The 20,591-nt window shown below is 32.8% G+C and overlaps 1 protein-coding gene across 1 annotated transcript; it reads left to right on the forward strand.

Moving 5' to 3' along the window:
* Window positions 1–487: 487 nt before the first annotated feature.
* Window positions 488–19,809, forward strand: LOC146995578 (uncharacterized). Its single transcript, XM_085824558.1, has 7 exons — window positions 488–577; window positions 3,660–3,755; window positions 5,949–6,044; window positions 10,146–10,262; window positions 16,162–16,278; window positions 18,078–18,141; window positions 19,462–19,809. The coding sequence occupies exons 1-7, from the start codon at window positions 500–502 to the stop codon at window positions 19,653–19,655; spliced, it is 762 nt and encodes a 253-aa protein (XP_085680684.1). The 5' UTR covers window positions 488–499; the 3' UTR covers window positions 19,656–19,809.
* The last annotated feature ends 782 nt before the right edge of the window (window positions 19,810–20,591 follow it).

Here is a 20,591-nt window from a genome sequence, read left to right on the forward strand (position 1 = left end):
TGCTGGTTAGGATTTTATTTTTCATTTTAACCTGTGCCGTTTGATATAAAATTTCCCTACTATTTATTAAACCACTAAACTGAGCAAGTACATGACACAATGAAACATAAAGAAAAAAAAAGCTAACTGCTAGTAAAATGTTAACAAAATGTCACTAATGTTCTTTAAAAAAATGCCCAACTATTAGAAGGGCAAAATATTTAACTCTATACTTGATAAATTTTATAAAGTTGATTTTATACTCAAATTTGTTTTATAATTATGTTTATTAAATTATAATAATATTTTATTCTACCTGTGAATCTATTTTATTCTTAGGATGGTATCACAAAAGTGAAATTCAGGAATAGCTATATCTTTAATTGAAATTATTCAATTCCAACAATTTGTTGTTGGTTTCTTAAATTTTTTCATTAAAGGTCCTTAAAAGTACTTAAATTTCCATGTGCAGAAGTCTGTAGATATTGATTAATTTTGTTTATTTTATAGTTTTCCCACAATGTATGCTTCAATGTATGAGAATTATACACCTCCTGAATTTATTCCTTCATTCTCGACTGCAGAACAGAGGATTACTGTAAGTAGTTATGTGTATTTGTTTTGCGTATATGTATCCATATATGTTTATTTTTATTAATGGGTTAAATATATGAAACATATAAAGTAACTGCTTCCAGAAATCAATTATTTTGTAAAAGGGACACCATTTCTTTCTTTTAAAAATAAAATCTGGGACATGACACTGCTACTCATTTTAGGTTAGTTATTATTAAGTGTTGTGACATTAGAAACAGTACTTGACAGAGCATTTTCATTTAATACATTTTAATTCTAGCTTTCAAAAGGATGAATTCTATAGAACAAGGAGAAAGCATTTTTATCCACTGTAATTTATTTGAGCTACAAACGTATATTTCGGTGTTCGTAATGTATTGTAAGCATACCGAATCGGTGATAGCTTGATAAAATTTATTTTTTCAAAAGAAATATTTTACGGTTCTTGAACTTTTCACAAAAGTACTCGTAGAACTCTGCTTACTATGATAAAGCACGATCACTAGTTATCACTTCAAATCACTAAGAACGTTAAACACAACGGAATACAGGGCATCTAATGAGCGAAGCTTGCACAGAGATTCTGATTTTTTTCTCCTGTGTTTAGTCATCTTTCTTAAATTGTTTTCCTTTGGTAATTTCTGCCGGCTGGGTTCTCCAATTTAGTTTTCATCCAGCTCTAAAAATACTTTCAATGTGTTTATTGGTTTGATTATAAGTGACATACATTCAATATATTCCTTTCATTGTGTAGTTATTCTTACATAGGTAATGGTCTCATTTCGATAGTAGATATGCCAACTATGTATAGTATTCTTTATCAGTTACAAACTGCGACATGTCTTTAGTGCAACAGGAATTAGTTTTTACTTTTAGATAGTGCACATTGATCTGCACGACGAAAGGAAGATATTGAAAGCATGTCACTTATACTCTTCCTATAAACAACATGCTGCCAGTTTATCGTACCCGTATCTTAACAGTAAAATGCAAAACGTAATCCCGAACTAAACTATTTGAAAGAAATATTTAAATTTTTCGTAGACAATTATACAGGATTTCTCACGATATCGAACAGCTGGGATATTATAAATTCAAATAATAGTGATAAATGCAACAAAATCAGTGAAATGAATACTAAGTCATAAGCATGGTACGTAGTTTACTGAAAGTTTTTTAAAAATGCCAAAAACTGGTATTGGAAAACAGACATTGCCTATTATAAGGCACTAGGATATATATGTGTGCAATGTTCTAACTTCACGAAGATTCATCTCGATCTGAAAAAGTTATTACTGCAACTGTGTCAGTTGATTTTACGTAACAGTAAACATTTTTTAGTTTTCCATATTTGTGGCTTCCGTATCTTTGCCCGTTCTCAGTGCTTTATTTACGTTCCTTTTAATAATTACCTAGTGGGACGTTCTTACGTTACACAAACAGAAGTCTTTTGTAGGATAATCTGAGATCTCTTTTGTAATATAGCAAAACCAACAGATTTCTAATGCACAAGAACATAAATATCAAGTAATTTATTACAACAGAGATGTGAAGAAATACTCATGGCTCGGAATTTTTTTAAAATTAATAAATAAATAAAAAGTGGCTTGTATTTGAGTAACATGTGGAAAAACTACGAACACATCTATGCAACCTGCCAATTCTGCTATCACGAATGAAAGCTCGGGGGAAAATTAACCAATGGATATTAGAGCTATCTGCTTAAGAATTAGGGATGCCTTCATCAAGTGCCTTAAAGGAAAAATGGCTCTTAGTGTCTTATAGAAATAAATCTCATATTTATCGTTTAGAATTAGAAATGAGATGAACTCTTTATATACAAAGAAATAGTCCTCAGATAATATTAAAATGATTATTAACGGAACCTTAGTCAGTACCTTAGTCTTTACAACCTCTCCTAAATTCAAAAAATTCTTATAAATGCTGTTAGTGCAGAAAGTTTTATAAACTAAAATTGATTAAGAGCAACATGAACAAATGTACATTGAATGGACTTGTTATGCTTTCTGTTAAAAGTGGAAATTTCTGACAAATATGTTGGCCTTGTTGGTGGGGTCGGGGAGAGGATCCAGAAGGATTTACATAGTTTTTATCTATCTGTCTATCTCTAGATATATGCCTAATAATTTATAAGAAACATTAAAAAATAATATTCTGTTTACTGGATATATATTTTAAATATATATGTAGAATAGGATTTTAATATCTGTACTTTAGATTTAGGCAAAGATATGAACTGTCTGCTCAAAAGAGATTTGGATTTATTAAATTAAAGTATACTAGTCTATATTCCCTGACTAAATGATGCTTTCATGGTGGGCTTTCTGACCTAAACTGGCTTGTACTCATGTTACGCAAGGGAGAAATCTATGAAAACGTGCATGCAGCCAGTTTGGTCACTGAGATCTGAACTTGGACTGAAGTATCAGTGCTCAGGTGTCTTATCTGCTGGGCTGTGAAGGAGAAAATATGCCTTCATGGATACTTCAAGGATATGGCTTTGTTTATGTTATACATGGGAAAACCCATGAAAGCATCCATGCAATGAATTTGTTCGCCAGAATATGGAGTTTGTTCAGATATCAATGTTCAGCAGTCTTACCCACGAGATTCCATAGTAGGTCATATACATTAGTGGTTAATCACATTTACACAATATATAAATGTGATGATTTCATCACTTTTATACACTTACATCACATTTATACATTTACATAACATTAAATGGACTTGCCCTGTATTCTTACTTTTCCACTATAGTTTCTCTGTTTAGATTTTTCGCGTTATGTGCAGAGAAAATTACAATTTACATATACCGTGTTTACTCCCGTGATAGTCGCACTTTTTCATTGTGAAAGTCTTGGTGCTACTCTTATGAGGGAAAAATTACTACAAAATGTAATTCGCTTTTGAAGATTTTTCCTGCTTCATAACGGGGGTTCGACTCTTACAAGAAAGCGACTAGTGTGCGAGTAAATATGGTAATTCCACTAAAATCATCTATCTATGTGCAAAATTCATACCAGCATGTTTTGCCTTGTATATTTTTCATTGTTCAATTGTTTTTTTGGTTTCTCTTCTAGATGACTTGGAAAATGCATTCAAGACAAAAGGGTGAAGGAACAGGCTCTCCAGCTATTAATCAGAACCTAGGCCCGCCAACTTCTGTTTATGTTAAGGTAACAATTATATATATAGATATATTTTATTTCTAAAATAATTTTTCTGTTGATATGCTGAAAGATATAAAAGAGAATATCTCATAGCTAAGCATTTATAACATTCAAAAAGTTAATAATATTTACAATAGCAGATGAAATTCGCTATTTTCTCTTAAATTATACATTCCCCCCCCTATGCATTTATTATTATATCATGCAGAGAAAAACTATGGCTTTCATTATCTTTTTTGCATCTGCATACTAAGTGGGAGAATTCTGTTAAGCCCCGTTTCCATTCGTGCGTTGCGTCATTGGGAGAAGCGCATATTGCGTTGGATTTGCACTTACGGAAGTTTGGTGGTCAGTTGCATTTATTGCCACCAGTTGTCTCTGTATTTAATTTACCGGATTCAGACTATTAAGGTACTTAAATTCGATTTTATTGGAAATTTTCATTTCTACTTATGAACTGGGAATGTAAAGCACATTAGCAATTTTTAGATAACCAAGTTTATAATACACATTATGAACATCTCTACTGCTAAGATAAATTCTTGAAACACTGCCATAATGAATCGTTATCTTATGAATAATGAAATTTACAAGAGGTTCATAAATGCATTTAAAACTAGTATATGTTTCTTTAGTTTCTCAGATTCTATTATTAAAATTAAATAAAAAAAAATGTTTCAAGTTGAAGTAAATCGAATTAAATTTACTCTTTACGGTGCGCAGTGTTAGAAATACTTTTCATAAATTATATTATGTAAATGTTAATAATATTATTAAGAAGTGTGCACTTTTTTACAAATTAGTTTATTAAAAGTAATTTATGATTATAATGTAAAGCTAGTATTAAATCAGAATGCCAGTTCCGCCTCCTCTGTTGTGCAGATAATATTGTTTATAGGCAGAATAAATGTCTAAGACCAATTTTATCTTTTGGTGTAAGGCAGGTTATGTTGAACAGAAAAATATGTAATTTGTTTTTAAAAATTAACTAGATAATTGGAAGATGCTGAGATTTGAATTCATTGCAATTATAGAAGGCTATTTTTTTGTCAATAATATGTTGCCCATTTGAGTAATTATTCCTTTTGGTGTAGTTAATCTTGAATTGAAGATTCATATATTTTTAAAGCTGTAAATGCTACGGTCATTTTGTTTTTGCAACAGATTTCGCATTGCTAGTCACAAGCACATCAGCACATCGAACACAAGAGCACATCAAGAAACATGTTTTTGGTATTGATTAGAAAAGTACAATTCTATTCTATTAGGGATAAGGTTTGAAACCAAAGTACGCTTGTGTTTACATTGTTCCACAGAGTTCTGAGAAATGGGTTTAAAAAAATGGGGATGCTTCTTTCCAGTAACTGAGCACTGTTTAATATTTGCATCTCATCAGAGAAATAAAAAATAAAAAATAAATCTCTAATCAGGAGCGTGGGGTATGAAAACTATAAGCGAAGTATTTCCAGGGAGTTTCCCTACAAATTTCTTCCGATAACTGTGCTAGGCTTACTTGAAAGCACCGACAAAACCATAAAAAAAAAAAAGAAATCTGAAAGTTCTCAGATTTTATATTACGCATAAATAAAGAATGACCACTATATTGTTGCGACTAATATAGTGGTCAATTACATTTATTCAATTTCAAATAACTACTATTGTGATACAGGAACCGGACTAAAATATCGCGAAACGGTCGACTAAGGTTTGCGCAATTTCTCATCAAATTTTCCAACACAATAAGTAGCAAACTCGTTGTCGACTTTTCGATATCCTGCAAAATTACCAAGATACCCCTTTACGTAACATTAAATGGACTTGCCCTGTATTCTCACTTTTCCAGTGTAGCTTCTCTCTTTAGATTTTTCGCGTTACATGCACAGAAAATTACATCAGTTTCACATATACCATGTTTACTCGCGTGATAGTCGCGCTTTTTTACTTTTTTTTTTCATTGTGAAAGTCAAGGTGCTACTACTATTATGGGTAGAAAATTGCTACAGAATATTGTACACTTTTGCAGATTTTTTCTGTTTCAAAAGGGGGAGGCGCCTATTACACGAAGGTGACTATTATGAGAGTAAATACGGTAATCACACTAAAATCATCTATCTATGTACAAAATTCATAACAGTATGCTTTGCATTGTATATATTGTATTTCATTGTTCAATTGCTTTTTTGTGTTTTTCTCTTCTAGAAGACTTGGAAAACGCATTCAAGTCAAAGAGCTGAAGGACCAGGCTCTGCACATATTAATCAGATCATAGGCACGCCATTTCCTGTTTATGCTCAGGTAATAATTCTATTTTTTTTCTTTTATTACTTCTAAACTAATTTTTCTTTTGATATTCTGAAAGATATCGAAGACAATATCTCATAACTAAGCATTTTGTTAAAAAATAGCAGATGAAATTCGCTACGTTCTCTTAAGTTATACATTTTCTCCCCCACCCTCTGTGCATTTATTTTTAAATCATGAAGAAAAAATCTGATGTGTACACAACATGACTTCCTTGTACGGAATATTAAATTACATGCATTTATTCTTGCATTTCATTTAAACTTATAGGATTGAATAAAATCTACCTCGTGGATAGCGCATAAATCACAATAGAATAAATGCGCTTTTTAAAATTCATTACATTTGTTTACCATAGCGACACTCTGGCGCTAGGTTCACTTAACAGCGTTACATGTCCTCCATATTGTAACTCAGAATGCATGTAAATTTATATCATTTGATGAATTATCTAATCGTTGCCACATGTTCTATTCAAATATTATAATAAATCTAGAACGATGCATAAAAGAAATTAAGCAAACTAAGCAAAAAAATAAATAAATAAATAAATAAATAAATAGTTTTTCACAGACGATTCAGTATTTATCATTCAATTAATTCAGGTCTCACTTCCTCACAAGGCACAAATACATAAAAACTTAAATAACATAATGTATCTATTAAAAATTACGAAATAAATCTTAAACACTTATTTCCTCGAATAAATTCCAGAATGGATTAAGCATGATTTTATTCGCAATAGTAAAAGAAGGCGTTATCTTTATTGTTGCAAAATTCTAGATTGGCAACGAATCCGCTATTCTGCCAAGTTTCAAATGTAAACAAACATGGCCGCCATGGCAAAAACAAGTCTTAGCTTAAACAACTTTTAAATTGTTGATAACTCTACAAATATTACACGCAGATCTTCTAAAGGCATAAAAATCCTAATCGGAAGATAAGAACAACATAATTCAATCCTGTTTAAAGCAAAAAATGAAAAATTAATAAACATAAAAAAGTAAAGAAACTGAGATCACTGAACCGGGTAACAGAGTATATATACATATATTTATATACGTTTGGTGCGTATTCTGGTGTTCAGTAGGAATTTAGCCTGCTCTTACTAGAGCTTACTGCGGCATCCCACTTGGGTCCTCACACATACTGGCTTCTCATAACTGTTTCACCATAAAGATGTGAAGACTTGAGATTAATAAAATGAGAAACGTTGTCTCTGCAGACTCACTGGCGGTGAGAGTTTGATGAGCTAAAATCCAATCAGGAGCAAGAAAATAGTCAGTTGAATCCTACTATGCAAACGTCGGATGCACGTTTTCCATTTTGCACACATGCCCTCAATAACAGAGATCTTTTCTTGAAATTGTTTCCATTTCATGATTTGAGCGTCTCAATAAGAATCGCCGTTTCGTCTGCATAACAGGCGAGCAAGGTATTACTGTCTTTTCTGAAATCAGGAAAGTCATTTATATATAGAGTATACAAAATTGCCTCAATAGCCCTTCCTTGAGGTTGCCACAGAGGATGTTTCTTGAACCAGAGATGTCATTTCCTTGTCGAACTGAGAATGTACGATTTTGTGGGAATGACTGGAACATAGGTTTAATTTCTATCCGGAAGTCCATCTGGATGAGTTTGTAGATAAGTCCTGTGTGCCACACCTGTTCAAAAGCTTTGGCCACGTCTAGCATCAAGATTGGCGGTACTCATTTTGTTGTGTAAGGAACTACCGATAAATTCTGTGATTCTCACAAGCTGAGTAGTAGTGGAAAGCCCCATGCGGAAACCATGCTGATTGGAAGTAATTACACTGAGATAATCCTTGATTCGTTCATAAATAATTCTGTCTAAGATTTTACTAAGAGCAGAGAGCAGACCTGATGGGCCGGTAACGTACGAGATTGTCATGAGGCTTCCTTGGTTTCTGAATGAGGAAAATGGTAGCATGCTTCCATGCTTTTCAAAAAGTAGAGATTTTGCTGGCAAGCATAGGGAATGCTAGTCAGCTTACTGATAATTTTCTCTCGTATCTCAGCATTTTGTTTTAATAGAATCTATTCCTGGAGATTTTTCAGATTGAGAGTTCTGATAATTTTCTTAATTTCCACCGGAGTAGTAAATTTAGGGATATTGCATGATGCAGGATACATGATATATCTTTCGACAAATTCGGTGATACGTTTTTCAGAATCCGGATTGGACACCTGAGCATTGGGCGTAAATTCCACTGATAGGTGGCTGAAAAAAGCTCCGCCTTCTCAGCGTTTTAATAAACCAGTCCTCGAACATCTTTGATGGGAGAGTTTTGACTGCCAGTTTTCTTCAAAATTTTTGATTTTCCAAATTGGTTTAGGGTCCAAATTAATATTGGAACTCTTGTCATTCCAGGTGGCTGTTTGAATAAGCTGCTTGATTTTACTGTTGAGCATGTTGATTGAGGTTTTGAGCAAAGAGTCCCATGTCCTGTTAAAGTCCTTTCTCAGCCAGTTTCGAGTCCTCATAATTTCTCTGATGTGGCTGGAAGTTTATATTTTTCGAGGTTACCATCAACAGTATGAGTAGCTTCATCCCTTGATTGGCTAAGGAAGGCTGTGAGGGTACTTATTACCTCGTCAGTATCAGGTTCAGTTCGTAAAGTGCCAATATTAACTTTCGTAGTGGTAGCAATATTACGAAACAAGTCCCAGTCCGTGACTTTAGCTGGAGGAAGATCCTTGTTTTGCTGGATGCCCAGATATCCAACAATCGGGACATGATTTGACGAAAGCTCATTTTGAACAGAGAGAGCCATGGAGATGTTAACTGTAGTGATGAATAAATCAAGAATATCGTGCCTTCTGTTATTTTCTTTAGGCCTTTAAATGAGTTCTTCAGGAACATGGAGAAATAACGGTTTACTGACGACATAGTGATGGATGACTTGACCTTTTCTATCAGTATTGCAGCAACACCAGTCTGAGTGCTTTGCGTTGATATCTTATCCAAGGACTGTAGACATGTTAGAATTTAAACGAGTGTCCATATGATTTACGCTAAGATTTCCAGGGGGGGTTGTAAATTGTTCAGAAAACCGTGGGACCGAATTTAGGAAGAGTAATGTACAATTTCAAGGCTTCATAGCCGTTGGAATTATCAGCAGAAATAAAACAGGAATCAAGATTCTTTATTACAGACATCCTAGCACCGCCGCCACGGTGGTGAAGTCTGTCACTTCAGTGTGAGTTCACTTCTGTCACTTCAGTTCGGTATTCTCAGGTTATGTGAGGGAGTAGCGTGAGATTCCGTGTTCATGCAAATGTCTATATCATTCACAGAGAGGAAGTCATGTAATTCGTGCGGTTTGTTGGTGAGATTGTTTGCGTTCCATAGAACGATTTTCAATGGGGAACACATGTTATTGGTGCTATTATCCATGGTTCACAGGCCAGTTTTTGGCTTTAATTTCCTCTGGCTTAGTAACCAGGAGGACTTGCATGGTGTCTTTTAAGACGGCGTGAGCCGCCGTGAGTTGACCTATAACAGTCTTTTCTTCCTCAAGTTTCTGTGTTACTACAATTACTTCCGGGGACGTCGCACTGTTTTTAATGACCTTGTCTGCTTTGTGACTCGTGGGACGACTTTAGTAGGACTTAGTAGAGCGGGTTTTGGGGGTAGTGCATACAAAATTTGTAGTTTGGTGTATGTTGTAATCCCCAGTTGCCACAAGTTGAGAGCTCAGAGACGGGTTTTGATAGTCCCTCGGCTCTACGTTTAACACAACCAGGTGTGTGCTTGCACTTTGCTTGCGCATGGAAAAATTTCTGGCATTGGAAGCACTGCATGGGACCTCTTCTGCCCTTGTATATTTCCATTTTAATTCTGAGTCTCGAGAGCGGTATACTTGAATTTCATTAGATAAAAATTTGAATTTTCTAAGGTAATCTTACTATACACAAAATCTACGTAAATTAAATAATTTAAATATAAAAATTTAAATTAGACAATTTTTTAACAAATTAGTTTTAATTTTCAGATGAAATAAAAATCATCTTATATTTTTGTTTATATGGTACGTAATTGCATATGTGTCATTATTCTGCGTTTATCTTCTAGATGGAGAGGTATCCTGGCTACTTTCTCCCACCAGTGCCTCCACAACATCCCGCAATGAATCCACCATTTACGGCAAATCCTTCGCAGCACCCACCAGCTAGTACATATCAAGTGCAGGTAAGAATTAAATTTATATTTCTTGCACGTGCTTCTGATTTAATGATGTTTAATATATATATACTTATCCATAAATAAAATATATGTAAGGCTAATAAATCAGACTGGATCGAATTTTAAGTAATAAACAAAGAGCGTTCTTCCCCACAACGTTTATTGACGAATACGAAAGACGAACTAATGCATATACATAATTATGACATCACAGTTTCTTTTTACAAAGAAACTCTACCGTCATCTATTGGCAATCTGAAAATACATAATCACAAACTTGTATTTAACACTTCCCCCCATGCCTCCGTGAACGGATGCATCAATCTTACTGAACTTCAAGATTATAAAGTCTTTCCGTTGGTTTTCTACCAACACCCTTATCGAACTGAATTTCAGAAGATTTAATTCTACCATCTCTTCCGTGATATAATTCTTTAATCCTAAATTCTAATTACAACGTTTCAAATTATCTTCTCGTGCAAGGACAACATCACTAATTTTAAACACAGGACAATTTTTTTGAGTTTTTGAAAACATAACTGATTATAATTTTAACCCTTTGCGGCGCACTATACGTTAACGTCGGAATTTCAACAAAAAAAGTTGTATGCGGTCTATTTAGTCCTAAAGGAGTATACAGGTAAAATTTTGTAAAAATTGCACTTACCGTTTTAATTCTGTGGGTGTTCCATGAGGTGGAACACTGCGCCGCCAGAGCTTTTAAAAGTGCGACTAAGCTAGCATTGCAGTGAATTACGAAAATGAGTAGAAGCGTTTGTATAAGAAAGAAAAAACTCTGTATTATGGCTGTATACATGGTTTCCTGGATATACACAATATTTTTGAATATATACGGATAAATGAGATAAATATCTATATACACAAGTCCTATGTACAAAAATATTTACAAATTTTCGGAAAGAGCGCTTCGGAAAGAGTTAGACCTCTCCGCGCCATTTATGGAAAATTAATAATAAAAAAAATAACTACGATTAATGTTAACAATAAAGAAAAATAAGCCTATAATATATACTTACACGAAAAATATCTACACAATTATTGAAAATAAATGGAAATGAGACTAAAATGCGACAGCAAAAAAATTCGTGCAGGTCTAAGTAAAAATGAGTCAAGCTACTAATAAAATTCCCGCCTAAAAACTACTCCCAAAAAATTCGAGATGCCAATATTAGGGCTTTCATAACACAAAACACACCTCACCCCTCAATACTGCTTTGTTTGAATTCATCTCCCCCAAAACAACGGAAACAGAAAACGTAAACAACGGATGTTCTCTCCTAAGCACAGATGTTCTGATTCGTAACAGCATGAGATCGCTAAAGGCGCAGTGTTCCGCTAATGGAACACCTGGTTTCATTCAATGATTCTGCGTATGGTTTTTGTATGAAAGATTAAAAAAAAAAATATAGAACAAATAATTTGGAGTACAGGCAGCAAAATTATGCCTAATTTTTTTTTTCCAAATAAAATTTTTATATCATTAAAAAAATAGAGAAAATTACTTGAAAAAAAGTGGATTTTAATAACACATAATAAATGAAAATTCTGTGTATCCTTGTGATATGCTGCTACATACTGTTTAAAAAGAAAAATTCAAAGTATATAATAAAGGCATTTTTTATCTATTTACGGTTGAATTTAAAGGTTTCAGAAGCGATTCAATTTGGGTGTTCCATGTAGTGGAACACTGAGCCGCAAAGAGTTTTAACACATATTCCTTATAAAACCTTTTCAAAAATACTGTAATAATAATTGCCTAAGCTTCTATCTTTTAATCAACTGAGATATTGTAGATCTAGGATTCAGATGAAGTCAAAACAGTCAATCTAGATCCAGTTATAAAATGAGATGGGGAAAGAGGATCAGGTTCATTTGATTTATTGCCTGCATAGATTATAGGTCTGGAATTAATAACACCTTCAACTGTAACCAAAACAGTATAGAGTTCTTCATAAAATAAAGAATCTTTACCTAAGATACATTTTAAACAAGTTTATACATTTCTTACCAAACGTTCCCAGAATAAGTGAATAGCGCATGAGCATGCCAGGTGCACATCTACATGTTATACTAGTCACATATACAAAATTTCAACTTTCTGAGGCTAGTCGTTTTTCAGTTATGCAAGATAAGTACGTACGCACAGACGCGGCGAAAAATTCTCTCCGGAATTCATTTTAAGTCAGTTTTATAATTTTTTAGAAGGAAAAGAATCTTTTATTCTGCCCTTACGTACCGATGTCACGCAAAAACATCGTTAAATAGCTTTCGATAGCGGTTAGAATGTATATTTTCGTCGAAATATGATGCCTAAACTATTGGCGATTAGAATGCTTCCTCTTTAGTTCGTGCAAGGAAGTAAAAAAAAAAAACTAAGGCTTTCATTATCTTTTTTGCATCTGCATACTAAAGCTCCGTTCACATGCAACGCTCCTTCGCACAGCTGCCGTTAGCAAGGGGAGAAAAAGGAGACATGAAAGAGTTTCGTCTTTAGGACCCGTTCAGAAGACCACCGTCTTCCTTCCCCTTTACACCTAAAGCCTCTATGAACAATCACGTCTCCGAATTGGCAGATTTCTAATACTGTTCACACATTTTTAACGTGGTTTACTGTTGTTAATTTTGTAATTTGTACTTTCGTAACTGATATCTGAACTTTCGTAATGGTTCCTGAAAAATATATGCTTTTTAATTATTATTATTATTATATAAGCTATTATTTAGTTCACTCTTGGTGCTTGTCGCTATGGTTAAAAGATGGTAATGAATTTTTAAACTGCTTCCCGATATGATATAGAACTCAAACTTTGTACATACACTGCTTGTGGATGTGGTGTCACGCTTTTGATTTTTAGAGGATTAGATTTTTTTTCAAATTTAAAGTTGAAACGACTTTTTGCAAATATTAACAAATAAACTGAGAATCTCAGAATATTATAGTTTGCACCATAACACACTGTGAAAGAAAAAAAAATTAAATGAAATTTTTAGCGTAATTTTTTTTAAAAATATTTTGGGAGAATTTTTGAAAATCGTTCATATTTTTAGACTTTTTGACGCCCATTAATTTTAAAATTTCATATCTAAAAATATATCGGTTACAAACTTCCGACATTTTCACAGTTTATAAAACAAACTTTTCGCATTAAAAAAATGATAAAGGAAATTAAATGGATGATTTTGTACTTTTTTGAAAGATATGCAATGAAGCAGAATGGAAAATATTGGTTCTTCTTGGGCATCAATTCGAAACATCGGTTTCAAAGTAATAATCTCATTATACCACACTATTTTTATGACATTATTTACGCTATATAAGTTGTTATTGTTACCAATTGTTAGTTCAGCGTGAGATTGGAGATATTTCTGAGTTAACTTTCTCTTAAGATGCGTTGTGTTTAACGTTCTTTAGATTGAAGCATAACTACTGATTATACTTAGTGATATGCTAAACACTTGTACGAGTATTTCTGTGGAAAATTCCAGAACTTTGAAGTGTTTATGTTGATAAAATAAAATTAATTAAGCTATCATCGGATTTGAGTGCAATGACAACTATTAAGAACTATTATCAATCTATTACAAACCCGTACGCACGCAGCAATATTATAAGTAATTAATGTATTAAAATTGTTTTGAACGTGTTTTACAAAACAAAAACAGGTAAAGAAAAATTCTGCTTGCGTTTTATGAGTTTTTGCAATTTTTCTGGCCACATAAGGTTTTAAAAAAAGGATTGTAATTTATGTTTATATTTACCAATTGAATAAATAGCACTAGGTTTGATTTATATACATGTGTGTATATTGAAATTCAGTAATAAAATTTTAAAGATTTGAAATGATTAAATGTCTATTTAGACAGTTTGAATTCTTTAAACTGCAAATGCAAACTGAGAAACTTTTGCACTTTTTCCAATAAATCCTTTTACTCCTAAAACATATACAGGTATGGATTAAATTTTTTATTATTTTTACTGCTTATATAAAATTATATACTTTATAGAAACAAGGATGGATTTTGCAAAATACTTTCGGAAAAAATTATTTGAAATGAAAATGTGACTGAGATCATATTTGTTTTAAAGATTTTAGATAAAAGTGTATTTTTCCCCCCTCAGAAACTAATTCATTAATTGCAAAATCATTCCTTGAAGTTATTAAGAACACTCTAATAAATACAATAAAAAACTGGGGGGAGACATTGAAAATTGTAGGAGAAGAAAGACATTTTAATCGTAAAATTTTTCTTCAAAAATTTAAATTAAAAAAATGCTAGCAAAAACTTTTTTTCAGCTCAAAATTATTTTGTCTCACAAAACCATTTAATAATATTCATAATTATTAAATGGATGATTCATAATTATTAAGTAGATGAAAATGCTTAAATTTTAAAAAAAAATCATTCAAAAGGTACCGAGTCCCTTTTTGCGTTGAAGCCGATATGCACTTGTTTTAACTTTAGTTTTAATTTGAACGATATTTTTGGATTACCTAGCATCAGATAAACCTTGTCTGTATTTGCCTATAATTTCCGTATCTTGTACAGTTCTGTCTAATTTTGGGGGGGATGCTATCACATCCCCAGACATCTATCAGCGCGATTGTTTCGCTGACAGTCCAGCGAGCAGTAACTAAAATTAAGTGAACCGCGCAGTATAGTACGGGAAATCTCCCCATTTGCCCTGCTCCCGAGAGGTAAGAAACATTCAACCTAGTTCTACCTCCAATTCGGCGAGGCAGTTAATGCTTGTCCCATGTGAACGGGACACGTTGGAAGAACCGGTTTTCGCTACCGGTCGAATCTGCTCTTGTGAACGGGGCTTAAGTGGGACAATTGTATTAAGCCCCTTTTCCATTAGATCGTTGCGAACGCGTAGCGTCATTGGGAAAATGCATACTGCGTTGTATTTGCACTTACGGAAGTTCAGCGGTGAGCTGCATTTATGGCCACCAGCTGTCTCCGTGTTTTAATTTACGGGATTCAAACTCTCAAGGTACTTAAATTCGATTTGATCGGAAATTTTCATTTCTACTTATGGACTGTGAATGTAAAGCACATTAGCAATTTTTATATACCTAAGTTTATAATGCACATTATGAACATCTCTATTGCTAAGATAAATTCTTGAAACACTGCCATAAATGAATCTTTATGTTATGAGTAATGAAATTTACTAGAGGTTCATAAATGCATTTAAAACTAGGATATGTTACTTTAGTGTCTTAGATTCTATTATTAAAAGCAAATAAAAAAAATTTCAAATTGTAGAAAATCGAATTAAATTAGCATAACAAGTAAATTCTATGCCGGTGGCAATAATACACAGGGTTAGAAGTATTTTTCTTAAATTAAATTATGTTAATGTTAATGATATTATTAAGAAATGTATATTTTTAATCACTCAGTTTATTACATGCAATCCATGATTATAATTTAAAAGCTAAAATTAAATTATCATAACGAATAAATTTTGTACCAGTGGTGTTAACTGGTCATACACATCAAAAATTGTATTTAAAAAATTCATACAAAAATTTAAAACTGAAATTTAATTTTTTGAAGAAAAATCATAAATTTTGTTTATACGTTATATAATTGCGTGGATTTCATTGTTCAGTTGGTCTCTTATTATCTTCTAGGCCACTATGCCGCACTACCAACCATGTCCTCAATTTCATCTATAAACAGTTTAATTACGAATTATAATTTAAAATTTCAACCTATTTAATTGAATTTCATTCGATGAAAATTCGGATTTACTAAATTAAACGTAAAAAATTTTTTTAAGAAATTTGTTTTAATTTTTGATAAAAAATTGTTATATTTTTGTTTATATGGTGCATAATTGCATATAAGCCATTGTTCTGCGTTTATCCTCTAGATGGAGAGAGCCCCTGTCTACTTTCTCCTGCCAGTGTTTCCAGTACATACCGCAAGGAATCCACGAACTTCGGCAAATCGTCCGCAGCACCCACCAGCTAGTGCATATCAAGTGCAGGTAAGAATGAAATTTATATTTCTTGCACACGCTTATGATTTAATGCTGAGGAAATATATAGATACTGAAAGCTTATCCCTAAACAAAATGTATGCAAGTCTGCAATAAATCAGACTTGATAGAATTTAATGTTATAAACAGAGAGCGTTATTCCACACAACGTTTGTTTAGTTAGATTATATTTCGTATGGTCTTCTTTATCACAAAATATACATCGTTGACAAAGCTGAAGCAGTTGGAACTTTCGGTTGTTCTCTTTCATCGTACAGTTTACACAGTGCTTTAACATTTGAAATGTTCCCCTCTGGTTCAAGTGATGACAACATATTGTTTTTCAAAATGTTCTTTCGGTATTTCTATTGCGGAATCATAATTCTGGTCACTTAAAGCGAAACCGGAAATAGCAGCTAGAGCATTATCGCTAAGTAAAAATTTTAGGTACGCAAATATTAGAGTTTATTGATGATTGCGAATTGTATTTTCGAACTGGTTGCAAAAGTCCGACCATTTACACGAATCTACGTAATAAGTTCCGATTTGCAGACATGGTAACTTCACTGCTTTCGATTCATCTGGAAGTGCAACATTAGCCTTTATTTTCTGATTGTTCTAAAACATTCCGAATTCTTTTTCAGAAATTGATGCATTCTTCCTCTCCATATAACAGTTTTATCCTGGTATTCTTGACTTAGCATAACTTCATTTACAATCTCCTCCGAAGTTACTTTCGTTTCGATTTCTGAATGATTTTTTCAATTAACTGTTTATAAAAATCCCCGGTTGTTTCAATTTTTTCCTTAGCGGAACATTATTTGCTAAATTCGTTTCGACTTTGGCTATCAGTTCCTATTTAATTGATCCGATCGTTTCTTTTTCAAATTTTCAAGAACACCCTCCATTTTCAAAATATTTACTATGTCGATTTTTCTGGTTCGTAAAATCCCGGTATGAAGGCACCATAAACAAAATATATGCAAGTTAATTTAGAAGTCAAACAACAAAAATCAGTGTTATATTTTAAAATTTTCACAAGACTAGTTTGGATGGTTTTACCCAACCATCATCCTCAGCTGCAATCCATTTGCGCTTTTGCAGCTGAGGATGATGGTTCGATAAATCCGTCGAAACTAGTTCTGTGAAACTTTGAAAATATAACGCTGATTTTTGATTTTTGTAGTTTGACCTTCTAAATTAATATTTGTTCGGCGTGTTATTGTATCTTAATATATGTAAGTCTCTAATAAATCAGACTGGATCGAATTTAAAGTAATAAACAGAGAGCGTTATTCAACACAAAGTTTATTGACGAACACCATAGACGAACTAATACATATACATAATTATGACATCACAGTTTCGTTTTACTAACAAACACTACCGGCATCTATTGGCAATCTGAGGAAACATAATCACAAACTTATATTTAACAATCCACAGCTAATGTGAGGCGTTTTACGTCCCGGTGTAGTCTATACGGGTCCTAGTCCTAAATTCTAAAAATTTTTCGTGCTATGGCCTTCCCTAAATTTAATACGTCAGGCTTTTTTCATACATATATTTAATGGCTAACTCTTTTTGAGATTGTTCATCTAAAGTCTTCAGTTTTCACAAAGTTTTTTTTTTTTTTTTTTTTTTTTTTTTTTTTTTTTGTTTTGTTCTTTGTTTTTTGATACTTGAGAAATACTTGTCCTTTTCAGAGGTAACCAATTCTGCATGCAATTTTACATACTTTTTCTTTAGCAATATAAAATATTAACTTTGAAATACGTTTTTTTTTTTCTTTTTCCTTTTTTATTTAGTCTGGAACAACATCCAAACGTGTGACTGAAGTAGAAGGCTCAGGAACAAGCTTTTCTCAAGAAGGTAAAAACGATTTTATGGAATCTCAGAATGAGATTCATGATGTCTAATGAGGACACATGACTTCCTCATACGTCCTATTAAATTATACATATTTGTTGCTGCACTTCATTTAAACTTATTTCCACGATTTAGTCTAGCGTAACTACACGATCCCTCATCACTTGAAAATGAGGGAGGCGATTCTTATCTCTCAGTGGCAAATCATCAGGAATAATTAAAATTATGACTGACATTATTAAAATTTAAGCTAGTTATAAGAAATGTGCTAGGATAATTGCGCTTCCAAACATGTTTCGAGCTCCCTTATTGGCTAAAGATTTCCATAAAATTTTATTGAAGTTAGGGTTTTTAGCATTGCATAAGAAAACTTCATACTGAGATACTTTCAAATGTTTCTGATTTTTGTTCATAGTTTGCGCCATAATTAAACTCTCCAATGAACTAAAATAAAACGTTCCAATGAGTTTACATTCAGTTGTTCATTAGGGCCCACCAGCGGCCGAGCGGTAAAGACGCTGAACACTGGTAGTTCGGTCTGAGGTTCGAATCCCGCGAACGGGCTGGCTGCATGGGCGTTTTCGTGGTTTTCCCCATGTGTAACGTGTATACGAGCCAGTTTCCCTTAGAAAGTCCTCCACGATAGGCATCCCTCCCTTTAGGCAGATAGCCCTCGTGTGCTTTGCCATAATTAAATACACCAACACCATCAGTTGTTCATTACGTGTTTTTCTTTTCTTCTTTTATTATCTTCTCATGTCATGAATCACATTTTTAATGAAATTAAACCTGCAACTTAAACATATTTCTAACGTTAAAGAAATAAGAATTACAAGTTTATAGATAGAATTCATGTTTTTAAATCATTCGTATAGTGCTCTGACATGTTCTCAGATTTTGCTGCCAGTTTTGACATAGTCATAGATGAATTTCAAAGCTTGTCTTTATGTCTGTAAAGTTTGTTGATGACTTACACATTTTTTACTTAATTTTCCTCCGTGGTGTGGATGTGTCACTGAGGCTTTACTTCTTCTAAACATTTTACTTACCATTGAAGTAAATGGTTATGTGAAGCTGGCGATGGTTTTGGTGACGAATTTTTGTCCCAAAAAAATAAAATTATCATCATTGTTCTTGTGTATATTCAATCCATAATGAACTGATACGCATGTAGCAATATGCTTGGGAAGTGTGACTGGTATAGATTGTAATATATTAGCTTGCACAATGAGAATTTTTATTTTGTCAGGAAAGTTTTAGTCTTATTATTATTATTATTATTATTATTATTATTATTATTATTATTATTATTTTAATTTATAGATGGCCATTCAAAAAGGAGGTATCATCAGGGGCAGAAAAAAAAAGTAACATGGGACTCTTTTTCAATAGAAGTTGAAAGTAGTGAAGATGAAGAAAGTAGTGATGATGAAGAAGCTATTGAAAGAAAAAAAAGTCCAGCATGTTTGTTCATGACTATGAGAGCAAGTATTAAGAAAACAATTATCGAAGAATAAATCTTTCTCGGAAGATTTGAAGTCTTCACCTTTGATTTATGGAAGCCGTTGTTCACATTCAGAATTTGCAATTCCGATTGAAGCAAATCAAAGAACTTGCTGTAATTAATTAAGAACTTTACTTTAAACCTGGTTTAATAAATATTTAATTTTTTAACAATTCTTTTTTGTTACTACGTGACAACTAAACAACAAAAATTTTACAAAATCGAAAATTGAAATCGATAATAAAACTAATTCCAAATTTTAAATTTGGGCTTCCAGTTGCCCATATTTACAGTAGGATTACGTCATTCAAAATTTTATGGCTCTAGGTACTGTTGTTTTATCACAATGCGAGAAACATACATACATTTATGCAGACTTGAAACGGATTTCAGAGTGATTCAACGCAAAATGGAAGCAAACCATAAAATTCAGTTCAAGAGCAATATGTTTAAAGTGCGTATATCTTTAGAATTTCTGATACAGAATCTCACGCACTGAGGATATATATATATTGCTACAATGTTGCCATTGCTCGCTTTGAAATTCTTGAGTTTGTTAATCAAAAATTCCTTAAAGTTTTACAAAATATGAAATCCATAATAAAACAAATTGCAAATTTGGGCTTCCAGTTGCCCATATTCACAATAGGATTATATCATTCAAAATTTTATGGCTCTAGGTACTGTTGTTTTATCACAATGCGAGAAACATACATACATTTACACAGATTCTTCATTATTTAATTTTTTCAAATATAATACAGGGGGATAATATTTGGTGGCAGCAGTTTGAAAAGTGAAACGGATATTCAGTATGATTCGACGCAAAACGAAGACAATAGTCCCTCAGGGACCGTTTGAACTAAGAATTTAACAATAAATTTAAGTAATCTTTTTGATGTGGGGACCGACTAATATTTAAGAAAATTTTGTGAGACCTCATAAGTAT

Source organism: Stegodyphus dumicola, chromosome 9 (assembly GCF_044657685.1).
Source record: "Stegodyphus dumicola isolate Sdum_Otavi_A_Nest chromosome 9, ASM4465768v1".
Taxonomy (NCBI): Eukaryota; Metazoa; Arthropoda; class Arachnida; order Araneae; family Eresidae; genus Stegodyphus; species Stegodyphus dumicola.